Below are 12,489 nucleotides of genomic sequence, written 5' to 3'. Positions count from 1 at the left end.
TTGGATGACTGAAAATCTGCTGAAACAGTGAAGAAATGGTCGCCAAAATGGACTTGTCACAATTGAGACCCTGGCAACCTGAAAGGATGTGAACAGCAATGTATTGATTATTAAGATGACTGAATGTTGCCATTGAAAACCCTACGTGCTCAGCAAAATATGAGAAAATAAGAGTTTGATTCTTCAAAGCCTTGAAAAATATACTCAGTATAGGCATGCATGCTAGTTTGTCAACGTAAAACCATTGAAATAGAGGCAATCCAGCTGATTCACTCCTCTGGTAATCTGAAAAGCTATAGACATATTTTGATGAATGAAAAAATTGAGAACTATTTATGATGGAGATTTTATGATATACTTACGGTCAAACCTTCTACTTCAGCTCTACGTTTTCCTTCTCCAATCATGCCTATATATAGCGAATCCAAAAATTGTATTTCCTTTGAGAAGGTGCACACTTTTGTACAAATGTGCAAATTTAATGCTAAAAAACATAGCCTTTTAAATGGCGCATGCTGGTCTATGGCAGTGCAAAGATTTTAAATGTTAAAATGAAAATGCCTGCAGTTTTTTGAAAACCTAAAAATCTGGCACCCTTCATTGGAGTGTGCATTGGTATATGATGGGGGCACTATTTTTGTCTTGAAAATGATGTTTGTCTTCTATGTGGCACACTGATACACAACTGCATTTATTATTTTTAAGATTTTATGCTTCCTCTTTATTAAGCGTGCACTTCTTGACGGAGCAACAATCTTGAATTGGAAACCTTATGTTTCATGTCTCACTTCACAAAGGTGTGCTCCACATAACTAGAAAGCACTATTTTGCATTTTGATAACTTGCAAGTCTTCACATGGGCACATGCCAATAGGCTGGGCGACGTTATTCACTTTTAACTTGTATACACATATTGACACAGGCATGCAACATTGCATTGGATGGTATTTTGGTTTTGAAATTTACTTTTTGCACTCTAGTACATAGCTGCACGCTTGTACATTGGTATAAAAATGCACCTCTTTGGAGTGGTACCTGCCATTGCATTCACAAACATCTTTTCAAGTTTTAATTTGTACTCTTCTTTGGTTAGGCACACACTTTTGTATTGTGATGGACAGTTTTGACTTTTGGCAAAAGTTGCACTTCTTCATTAAGGCGCACACCATTGCATTGGAGAACATTTTTTGACGCCTCAAAATTTATGCCTTTTTTCCTTCTTTGAGTTCAATCTTTGCCTTTCTAGATGTATTGGAAAGCTCCTTTTGTTGCCCATGCAAAGATATTGACTAAAGTTAACAAAAGTGACATTGATGACTATGACAAGGGTTCAAGTATGACCATAATTTTGAAATGACTAGATTTCAAAATTTGACAGCAGAATTTTTTGTATGGGTACGATAGCCTAAGTACATGTCAATGTGGTTCAATGGTTTTGTTTTAATTCACACTCCACTAATGTTGGTCACTTGATAAAGGATTTCAACAAGTTCTTAGGCAATAAATACAAATCCTCTATAAATATACCCATCCTTGATTTGTTCACAATGCCCTGTACCTCTTAAGTATCATCTAACAAAGGAATTTCTTCTTAGAAATTATACTTGCTCATTTGAAAAGGAAATATCACATTGGTTTTTTTCATTTGGATAGAAAGCCCAAAATCATTTCTATCAATACTATTTTAATAAAAGGAAGATTCAAATTTTCAAGCTTCTAGTGGCATTACATTCCCATAACAAAACCCTTCCTTTTTTCCTCAAATATAGGATATTTTTATGAGGATGGTATGAGAATGAGTCCTGGAAAAAATGCAAGGAAGATGCACAATATTCCATTCTGTATTCATAGAATTCTAGCTTGATTTTATATTTTACTTCCATTGTATTTGATGCAAGATCAAATTTAATGTTTTAATATGCTTGTATGCTGAAGTATAAACAAATTCATACTGATAATGATTTCCTTCCTATTGTAATGTTCTTATCCCTCTCACTATAGTAACTTCTCTTCATCGTGCCAATCATGTGTTATCTTATTTGCAATATAGCTCGAAATGGGAACCTGGTACGGTCTCCAAAAATGGCTGAAAATTGTTATTTTTTTTTAATGTAGAACATGGATGGTCTTCTTATCGAAATAGAAATCAGAATAATAGAAAGATAGATCTACCATGTGCTGTAAAAGTATTGCTGCCTTACATGAATTTCAAGCTGGTGAGGCAAGAGGTTCAAAAAGAAGCGCACAATATCTTCATAGATGCAACTTAGAATAATAGAAGATTTATGGTTAATACTTAATACCGTACTATTACCTTCCGAAAGAAGCAAAGTCGTCATGTTTGAGGAATAAATTCTTCAATTTGCAAACAGCAACTAAAACAAATGAGAGAAAACAAGGCAGAAGAATGAATTAAAATGAAGGACAAACAAAGAGAATTTTTTTAACATATTCCTTGTACCTGGATTCCGTAGCTTTTGTTTTCTATAAAAAATGCTACTCTTTTCTCTTTAAGGAATGCTTTTCATTCTCAGGCTTTGAAGGTTGCAATTAGTCAGAGTGGATATTTCTTGTTTGCTAACAATACGCTTAAATAATAAAACATTGCGGTTGTAGAGAACGATATCTACAGGTTGCATCATGTTACTAAGACCAGTGACTCATGTCATGGAGGCAAGTGTAGTGCCTGTTCAAAAAGGAAATCTCAACAACAGATATTGGTACTATCTCCATTTTTCCATTATCAAAGTGTTCTTTTTTTGACAGCCTATTAACTTTTATATTTATTTAATACCAAATCTGAATATCATATGAGACAATTTAACTATTATCTTTTTCACAGACATTAACAATGGCACCGAGCAAATTTCTGAGGAAGAAGCGGTATGCAGAATTTGCTTGGTTGCTCTTTCTGAGGGCGGTATAACTCTTAAAATGGAGTGTGGATGCAAAGGTGAACTTGCACTTGCACATGAAGATTGTGTTGTTAAATGGTTTACAATTAAGGGAAATAAAACTTGCGATGTATGTAAAAATGAGGTCAAAAACCTTCCCGTGACATTGTCAAGAATACAGAGTAATCACACAAACAACATACAGCCAGCAGGAATACCTCAACACACGGAGGTGCAACAGTACAGGTATTTTGTGGAGGTCCGCTCTGGTTTCTGGTTTACAATTTTGCTGCAATTTTATGCTATAGAAAATTTATACGACCACTTATCACAAACTGGACGTATTTCATGATGTAGAATATGATTTATCTAACATTTTTATATTGCTTGTAGCTTATGTGTTTCTTTTCTCATTTCAGTAGATATACGAGTCTCTCACCCAGGGAAAAATAAATAAAAAATGAGCAGTATTGTAGGTACAAAGAATAAATGCAAATAAGATACAGTTTTGAAATGAAAAATGGTTTACAACTACAGTCAAATGTTCTCTAGTAACATCTGTAATTTTTGAAGCATAATTAGATATATGCAGACAATAAGTATTATTTTATACCACTACAGAATAAATTGAAAATAATAACATCTGAGTGGGGATTGCCATAATAGGCTTGGTAATGACCAGTCTATCCCAAAATGAGCCCTTCAACCTCCTTATATAGCTTTTTGGAGGGAAATATCAAATTAAAATTATAAGAATTCTTTTACTCAAAATTGCCTTTAAAAAGATTAATAACACTTTCCACATGTAAGGTCTTTTTATTGTAATGCCCACCAAGATACCCTAGAGAAACAAAACAACTAACATTCTAACAGAGATAAAAAAAAAAATTATTTAACATCTAATAATAACTAATGCAACACAATAATATTTGAATCACATTCATTGACCATTTGATCACATGTAACATAAAACATCTTTACTTTTCATTAAATACGCAAGCGGAAATAAACATAACATCCTATCTTTTCCCTAGGGTACCTCAATGCCATTACTTAGTTCATTACTACAATGACATCTTGTTCACACATGATAAGCATATTCCCTCTTGGCTTCATGCATCATATTTAATTCCCTAACCATGAGATATGCAACCTACTACATTATTTATCCCTCATGATATGTATGCCATTATATCATTTTACTAATATAATAAATTCTTATTTTAAGTTGCCAAACAATTCCTATATCTTACATTCATTTTATGCACCAAAACCAAATGTGTTCTAACCTAACTTTCCTATCTAAATGCTCTTTTCCTTTTCAATTCCAACATAATTCCATTACATTTACAAGAACATGAAAGCATATCTCTTTAGACATATATACATCACAAATCCTTATTACAAATCAGCACTATACAATATACAATTATATTACAATCCATATCACAATTCTATATGTCATCCTTCATATTTTCACAATTTCATTTACAATGAATTACAACATGAGCATAGCTCATCCTACTACATGAATTTCCAGTTTCCTACATTCAAGATATTACATTACAAAGGTCCATCATATGCAAATACATAAATCTACTACAAGGTACATCCAACGTCCATGAAGAAGAAAATCCACATCCACGCATGAAGGAATCCAAGAGAACAACGCAATGGTCAAAAAACACCAGCAACCCGACCATGTGGAACCAAAGGATCCACCCCCCGTGCTAGGAGATGATACAAGGTCCCTACACACACTCTGAACCTAAGATGGCACCTATGACCAAGAGACTTAAACCACAAAGGGCTCTCATGCAAGAACCAATACCACAAACAAGAACAACTTCCAGAGGTGACAACTCAACAAGACATAAAATGCACTATCAATTCATAAGCATAAATCACCAAGGAAACACATGTAGGAGTGGAGTGTCATCACATGCCATCCTATAACAAATATAACATATATAATATCATAAGGCACTAGCCTTATAAGCATGTGGAGCCATCTCAACCTATGAGAGAACAAGGGAGATTGACTTGCCATAGCAATGGTCTTCTCGTACTTATCCTAAAACATCCTCCTTAGGATCAAGTCATGAGGCTCACATCACTTATTATCTTTATTAATGAATCTATCTACCCAACCCATTAATTATTAGGTTATCAATTATTTAACATCATTGTACAAAAACTTCCACTATGCCCTGGTGGTCTAGACTCCATGCATCCTTACTAGGATCATGCAAGCCTATCTCTCATGACTCCGGTCATTTTAAGGAAGCTCACTCCCCCTAACATGGTTTCAAACAAAAGCACAAGAGACTCTAAAACAAAATACAAATCTGCAACATAACAATCATATGCATCCAATGGCATACTCACCAAAACAAGGATATTCAAGTAGCCAAAAACACAATGAACCTCTTGGCAATACCACATCAAAAGATATAATTAACCATTAATGAAAAGCATCATAAATATCATAAAAACCTTTTAATTCAAATCTGAGACAAAACTGAAAACAAAACAACCAAACTCATATTCATAAAGATTTATGACAAGGAAACTTGACACACACTCAAAACTACAACAACATAAAAAAAAGAGCCTCTTGGCCAACAATAAACATAGGCATATCAAGCCATAAAATTTGTTGTCATTAATGAAAGTAAAACCACAGCAAGGCCAACTCACTTGCTGCCCCAAACAACAACACTTCCAACTCACCAACCATAGCACATCAATATGGATGAAAGCACAATTCTTTCCCCAATAACATAGGAAGGTAAAAATGGTTGAAACCAACAAAATACATCAAATAAAATCAGATATAAAAAAAACTAGAAATCATCAACACCCTCAACAATGCCTCTGGTACATGAATTAATCTGGAAAGTACCACACAAGCAAGCAACTAGCAAATTAACCTAGGAAGCCATTTCTCACATTTTAACTTGATTTCTCAAAAACAAGAAGAATAAAATAATCCCTTCCAAATCTGATTTTTGAAAATAAGAATCAATTTAAAATTCTTTTCTAAATCCCCAAACAATCTTTTAGACACCTTATAGACAATCTAAAAAAAAAAACAATGCGAAGTGCTGGTAAAACCACCAACTTGGAAAATGCAGAAAATGGAAGAAAATCTGATGTAGAATCCACAAAAAAACCAGTCCAAGCCTTTGAACCAATTCGAATCCAACCACCAACAATCTCCAAATCAATCTCAGAAATTCATTCATCAAAGATGCCAACCCCCGTGAATGCATAGGAAGGCCTATTTATCAAAAATAAAAAAATAAAAACAAAACCAAGCAAAACCATCCTCCAATCAAAATATTCAAAAATATTATATTCTCTACCTACTTTCCCAAAGTTCAACAAATTAAACCATTGACCTGGGGTGAAATTGACTTTTAAATAAAAGAATACAAGTTGCCCCTTTTAATTACTTAATGGGTAAAATAATCACTCAATAAATAAAATTCACTTTAACATTAAATAAATAATTTTCCACCATAGGCATTTATAAATAAATATTAATAATAATAGGAAATCAATAAATTAAATTAAATAAATAAAACTCCAATAAATAATAACTCAATTGAACCAAATAAATAAAAGCTAATAAATTAAATATCAAATACTCAACATTAAAATAGATCAAATAATAAATAAATCTTCATTGAATAAATAAATAAAAGATCAAGCCAATTAAATTAAATACATTATTCACTTAAATAAATTCCTTATAAGGAGAAATCCAATTACACAATGAGAAACGCATACCTTAAAACTCACACAAAAGAAGCTAGAGGGATTTGATCTCCAGAAAATCATGACGAAGAGACTTAACCAATACACCACAACACTTGGCCAACAAAAAGGGAAATCAAAATAACATAAGACATCAACAAATCAGCTAACATCAAAATAACCTGACAAGGTGAACATCTTAGACCTAGAGTACGTGCAGGGAACTTATACTATCTCTGAACCACATAACCATTGGGATTTAAAGACACGCTCAAACCTGTGAAGCCAGGTGGAGTCAATGTTTGGTACTTGCAAAATCCTGCAACCACAAAACGACAATACCACATATACATATACACATATAGAACAAGCAAGTGATAAAGAATCGTGATGACACATCCCACTCGCAATGAGTGATGTGGAATTGTCTCTGTCACGAAGACAGTCAAACAATAGTCAAACACATCTTATAAACATCTCATCATATGTAATCATGAAGTAGGGTTAGCGTAATCATAATCATCATCAAAACCATGGTAAATCTAATCTATCAATAATCCATCACATAGTGAGCATATAAAATCCATCGAATACATATATCATCAAATCACATGATCAATCATGATAGTACCAACATCCATATAGATAATCAAAATAGCATATGTCCAATAGTGTCTAACATCAATTATAAGTCACTGAAGCACATGAGTAATCGTCATCCAAATCATCAAAATATAGTCTAGATAAGTCTATCAAGCATAATATAAAAAGTCAACTCTAGTCAAAATAAGTCAAATCAAGGGTAGACACCACACTTATTTTCCCTAGGTCTCCACTTCTGAGGCACATAATATCCTTTTTAAAATGATAAAACATTAGAAACTTAAGCATAACATTTAAATCATTTTATCTAAGTTGCAAAAGGCACTGAAACTGTATATAATTGAACTTTGATCATGCTAATCTGATTATATAGACTTGGGATGATGATTGGAGTCAATTGAGACACTTACTAAAAATAGACAGCTTCTCCAAAAAGTCCGAGAACTCTTGAAATGTCAAAAATTACTTTTGAAAGCATCACGGGGACTACATCACTAATAGAGTTCATTGCCAAGAACCAAGTCACTATTGACCAACCTTGAGCATTCCAAGAAGTTTAGAGTTTTGCTAGTAGAGTGTGCTTGTGGTGACGTCCATTTGCATGTCAAACTTTGTCTTGACTATAATGATATAATAGGACAAAAGTACTAGAAGACAAATGTGTCTTTTTAAATTCCACATGTTTTTTTATGTTGCGAGTTTTGTAATGTCCCCTTAGACCCTTAGCCTATTTTCATTCTCATTGGTTAATTGGGAGGTAAAAAGGGAACAATTAATTAAATTAAGTTGTCTAAATTCAATGACTTGTAAAATTAGTTAATTTTTATAAAGTTGAACATTTTAAATTACAAAGTAACTTTAATGGTGCCCAAAATATAATGTTAAATTATAAAGTCACTTTAGGTGAGAAATTAAAAAGTTATGGAAAATAATATTTTATTTTGAAAAGCATATAAAAAGGAGAATTGAGAGGGCCAAGTTCATTCTTTTCATTTTCATTTCAAATTCCCTATTTGGAGAGTGAGTAACTATTCATTTTCTACTCTAGGACGAAAACTCTACAATGAAATAGATTGCCATGATGGAAACCCTCCTAGCCAATTTACAGTTGGATTCATACAAGATTCACAAGTGTGCATAAACTTTGGAGATTGTGGAGATTCATATCTAGCATATATATTCAGCTACTCAATTTAACAGTATCACATAACCTCTAAGGCAGGTGGTTCATTATTTTCAAAGGTTGTTGCCTCTTCTATAAGTGTGTAATATTCAAGGATTTGTAGCTTCCTTGAGTTGTAGCCCTAAAACAAAGTTGTAAGATCTGTTTTATCTTGTGAGATTGGATTTGAACAGTAGCTCCAAGCAACTATTCTCACCATGGTTTTTCCCTTGTGGGGTTTTCCATGTATATCTAGTGTTCTCTTGTGCATTTGTGTTGATTGCTTTATCTTTCATTGGTGTTGATTAATTCAAGGATTTGAATTAAAAGTTGATGTAGAAAATTTTAACTATTATGAGTTACCGATTCCCCCCCTCTCAGTATCCAGTGTGTTCAACACAACCAACAAGTAGATCACGTTGGTGCTTAAGTTGTGAGCTCCCAAATCCCTAAAGTAAGTCACTTTCTAAGTGCCAATGGTGTCAAACTTAGGGAAAAAGATCTATAACTTATGATTATGTAATGAGAACAATGGATAAATTTGCTAATGTGGGTAATGCCTTCTTTAGCTTTAGGCTCTACTAGGCCAAGGGGCTATTCCTTGAGGTTTTCTATTAGAAATAACTACTAGGAATGAAAATAGACGTCAAAACAAACCATACCCAGTGCATAAAACGTTCTTATTAGTACGTTCTTATATGTCTTTTACTAAGTGTCTATATGTTTGATTGACAGCATGAAGGTATTGCACAGTCATAAGTAGATGAACAATCATGTAAAGAGTATAAAGATGTTGTTTCAACTACAAACATCTAGGCGTTGAAGTAAAGAAAATAAAATCAACACAATGTAAATGTGATAACCCTCGTAGGGTGTTGGCTGAAATCATCATAAAACTTTTGCGATCACCCAATTTATAACTCTTTTTAGAATGAGGACAAAGAAATTAGTTGAAAGATGTTGGTGGCTAGTTGACTAATTACAATCACAATGCAGATACAATAGCCAGTGGCAAATTACACATGGAATTCAATCAAGCCAAAATGGTTGATTGCATGCAGACTCGATCAATTCCTAAACGGCTAACGACTCAATGGAAAATTAGTACTTAATGAAATGCAATGAGTCTAATTTTGAACCATCCAAGACCTTTTACAATTTAATGGATCCAGCGGTGAAACGGCCAGGATATTTAATATATAAAACGGAACTATTGGCAGTAAGCTATCCAGTATTACAATGTGAAAATGATTATTGTTCTTCAACAATTACAATCAAACATTTTGTCAAACAACTGAGAAACAGTGTAGGAAATTAATTACCAAATTATGTGATCCTCTTGAATTGTTAAAAGTAATCGCCTGATAGCATTACTAGATTGTGGCAACACCTCTAAATAGAATGGCTTTAATCAATTGAAGAAGTTTGGCCTTAAATGTCCTATAAGGCCAAAATTTATTTATAAACAAATATGGGTATGAGGTCTACTATAGTTTAAACTGGATGTTAAAAAAACCATGGAACTGCAGCGAATACAAAGGGTGCACCTAGAAAAAGGTTAGATAGGCATGTAGAAAATTGGTGATCTTCAATCTGGTCCTCAAATAATAGTCATTTTAATTTGGATAACCAAAATTTTTATTGAATATATCTTTCACAATTAATATGCCCGATTCATATAGAAAAAATAAATATAAAGTTGTGTGTAAAATCCAGCGATCAACAAATCCTTAATTCGTTTATTACCCAGCTAAGAGACAAATACCAACCATTTGCTAAGAGGTCGCAGTACCCACAGGAAATAATTGAGTTACTGTTGCCCAAGTAAATCAACATCTAGCAAAGACATACAAACAACATTGTGGCTGTCTTTGACAGTAGAAATATTGTGTGCCAAGGTTGTTCCCTGTGCTGCAATATTAACAGTCTCGTCTTCAGCCCTTGCAATCACTACTCAGACATAACCTGGATTATAAGATGGACCCCATAAAGCATGGTGAATTCCATATAAGAGTATGACATACAATATATTACTAGTGCGTGACTGTTTATGATGACTTAAAACTCTAGCAAGACTAAATTTAATAGTTGGAAAGTTCTAGCAAAGTAAGCCAAACATAATCTAATTCATTAAAATTTGCCTTTGAAATCGAAAATAAAATATATCACTATACTGAAAATAATTCTAAGAATTCAAATAAATTGGAAATAAATAAAAGTCATCACAACAAAAAAAACTAAAATATTTTTCAATTGAAACACAACTGCAATCCCCGTGTTGAAGAGCACTGATAACTAGAAGGATTTTCATCCTCAAAGCTTCAAAATTTGAAAGGGTTTTCATCCCCAGAAAAAGAAGAAGAATGTGCTTTATTGAAAATGTGATTGCTTCAAAAAGTATTGTAGTCTTTTTCCCAAACACTCTTTCTTATTTATAACTTTATTTTGAGGAAATGAAAAAATATTTTTTTTATTTATAAAATTATAATTTAAGTTTAGTTTTGTGCACCATGAGCTGAGGGACATAAAAATAAATCACTTTGAACATTTTTGTCTTTTAAATTTAGAGACATTAAATTAATCACTTCGAACACTTTTAAGTTACCTTTTAAGTTTTACTTTAAAAAAATTTAATTAATTAATTATTTAATTAATTCTTCTTTATACCATTCTAGCTTATGGAAAAAATAGGGGAATTATATTGTGTATTTGCAAACTTCTATTCAAGATGAAAACATGGCAATGAGAGAAGATTGATTTTATGTGTTTCGTTTGTGTTGGAAAAATGGGAGGTTGGGCATAAAGAAACAATGGAGTTACAACTTGTATGATTTGAAGGGAAACACCAAATAAAATCCACTATATGATATTTTAATCAAGGTAAAAAGAGGACTATGCCTTCGAATTCCACGTATAAGGTAGGCTTTGTGTAGAAGTTCATGATCAACCACAAGAGCCAAGAATCATCTACAAGCAAAACACCTATCACACAAAAGAGATCAAACAAAGATTGTATGCTCTATAACAACCAAAGAATTCTATATTATTGCACAAACAATTATTAGAGGGATACAATTACAATGAATGAATGAATCCTTATAAAGGATGAATGAAACCTTAGGTGCAAACCCTAATACTAAAACTAGGAGAACTAAAGCAATGCAAAGTAGGAGCTAAATTAAGATCGACTACATCTATAACTAAAGTTAGAAAAACAAACTCTAGATAATAAAAAACACCTAAGTTTAGCTCAAGTGAAAAAGCAATTAAAGGGCCTAATTAATAAATAATTAGATAATTACCCTAAAATTACTCCGACAACCTTTTCCCTCACCTCCCCTCCCCCTCCTTCCTTAAGATTAACTTAGGGATAAGATAAAAAGCCAATAGATGAATGCAAAATGCATGCATGAATGAGTCCCCACAACTAGGCTTGATTATGTATTCATATACAACCTAATGCAAAGCAATGCAACTCTCACAATTGGAGAAAAGGAGAATATTTGGCAAGAGAAAATTCCTCTCCAAAGAGAGAAAATAAAATAACAAGATGATGCATGAAGGATTCAATGATACACCCCAAGAAATATATACATTATGTATATATAATCAAGTATCCCTCCATAAGAAGGAAAGAGAGAGAATACACAACCCCCCAATGTATAATGTCCCACAGAAATGGTGAGTGCTTGCAAAGAACATTTCTCCCACTAAGAAGATAAACCAAGTATAAATTCAGGAATGCTTCCTATTTTGGATAAGAACTAGTAGGAAGCGAAATCCAAATGTAGGATGATGATTTCTCTTAAATATGCTCATGTGTCACCAAGACCTTGAAAGATGATGCCACAAACCAATCAGGTACATGCCCACCCAATCACAATAGAAGGTGACAAACAAGGAACCATTAGAAACTGGTCTTGAACAAGCTCCAAAGACAAATAAGATGTGACAATAGGTGCATCACAACTATCATCAAATAGGAGAGATAAACCCTCAAATATGTCTCCCGAATTTGAATATGAAACTCCACAAACAATGAAGTAATGTTTGTCAAATAGGAATCCT

The 12,489-nt window shown here is 33.0% G+C and overlaps 2 protein-coding genes across 2 annotated transcripts in view; both read left to right on the top strand.

Annotated features, from left to right (window-relative positions):
• LOC131030759 (uncharacterized) overlaps positions 1-2,877 on the top strand; it is a 167,615-nt gene extending 164,738 nt beyond the window's left edge. Inside the window, exons 3-4 of the mRNA XM_057961669.2 lie at positions 2,617-2,720; positions 2,843-2,877. Coding sequence (XP_057817652.1) covers positions 2,617-2,720; position 2,843 — 105 coding nt within the window. The 3' untranslated portion in view covers positions 2,844-2,877. The remainder of the gene's footprint in view (positions 1-2,616; positions 2,721-2,842) is intronic.
• Positions 2,848-12,489, top strand: part of LOC131030761 (uncharacterized) — a gene marked incomplete at its 5' end in the record, with an annotated part of 62,637 nt that continues 52,995 nt past the window's right edge. Inside the window, one exon of the mRNA XM_057961677.1 lies at positions 2,848-3,140. Coding sequence (XP_057817660.1) covers positions 2,848-3,140 — 293 coding nt within the window. The remainder of the gene's footprint in view (positions 3,141-12,489) is intronic.

The sequence above is a fragment of the Cryptomeria japonica genome, chromosome 5, assembly GCF_030272615.1.
Source record: "Cryptomeria japonica chromosome 5, Sugi_1.0, whole genome shotgun sequence".
NCBI lineage: Eukaryota > Viridiplantae > Streptophyta > Pinopsida > Cupressales > Cupressaceae > Cryptomeria > Cryptomeria japonica.
This window is presented reverse-complemented; position numbering and strand designations above follow the sequence as displayed.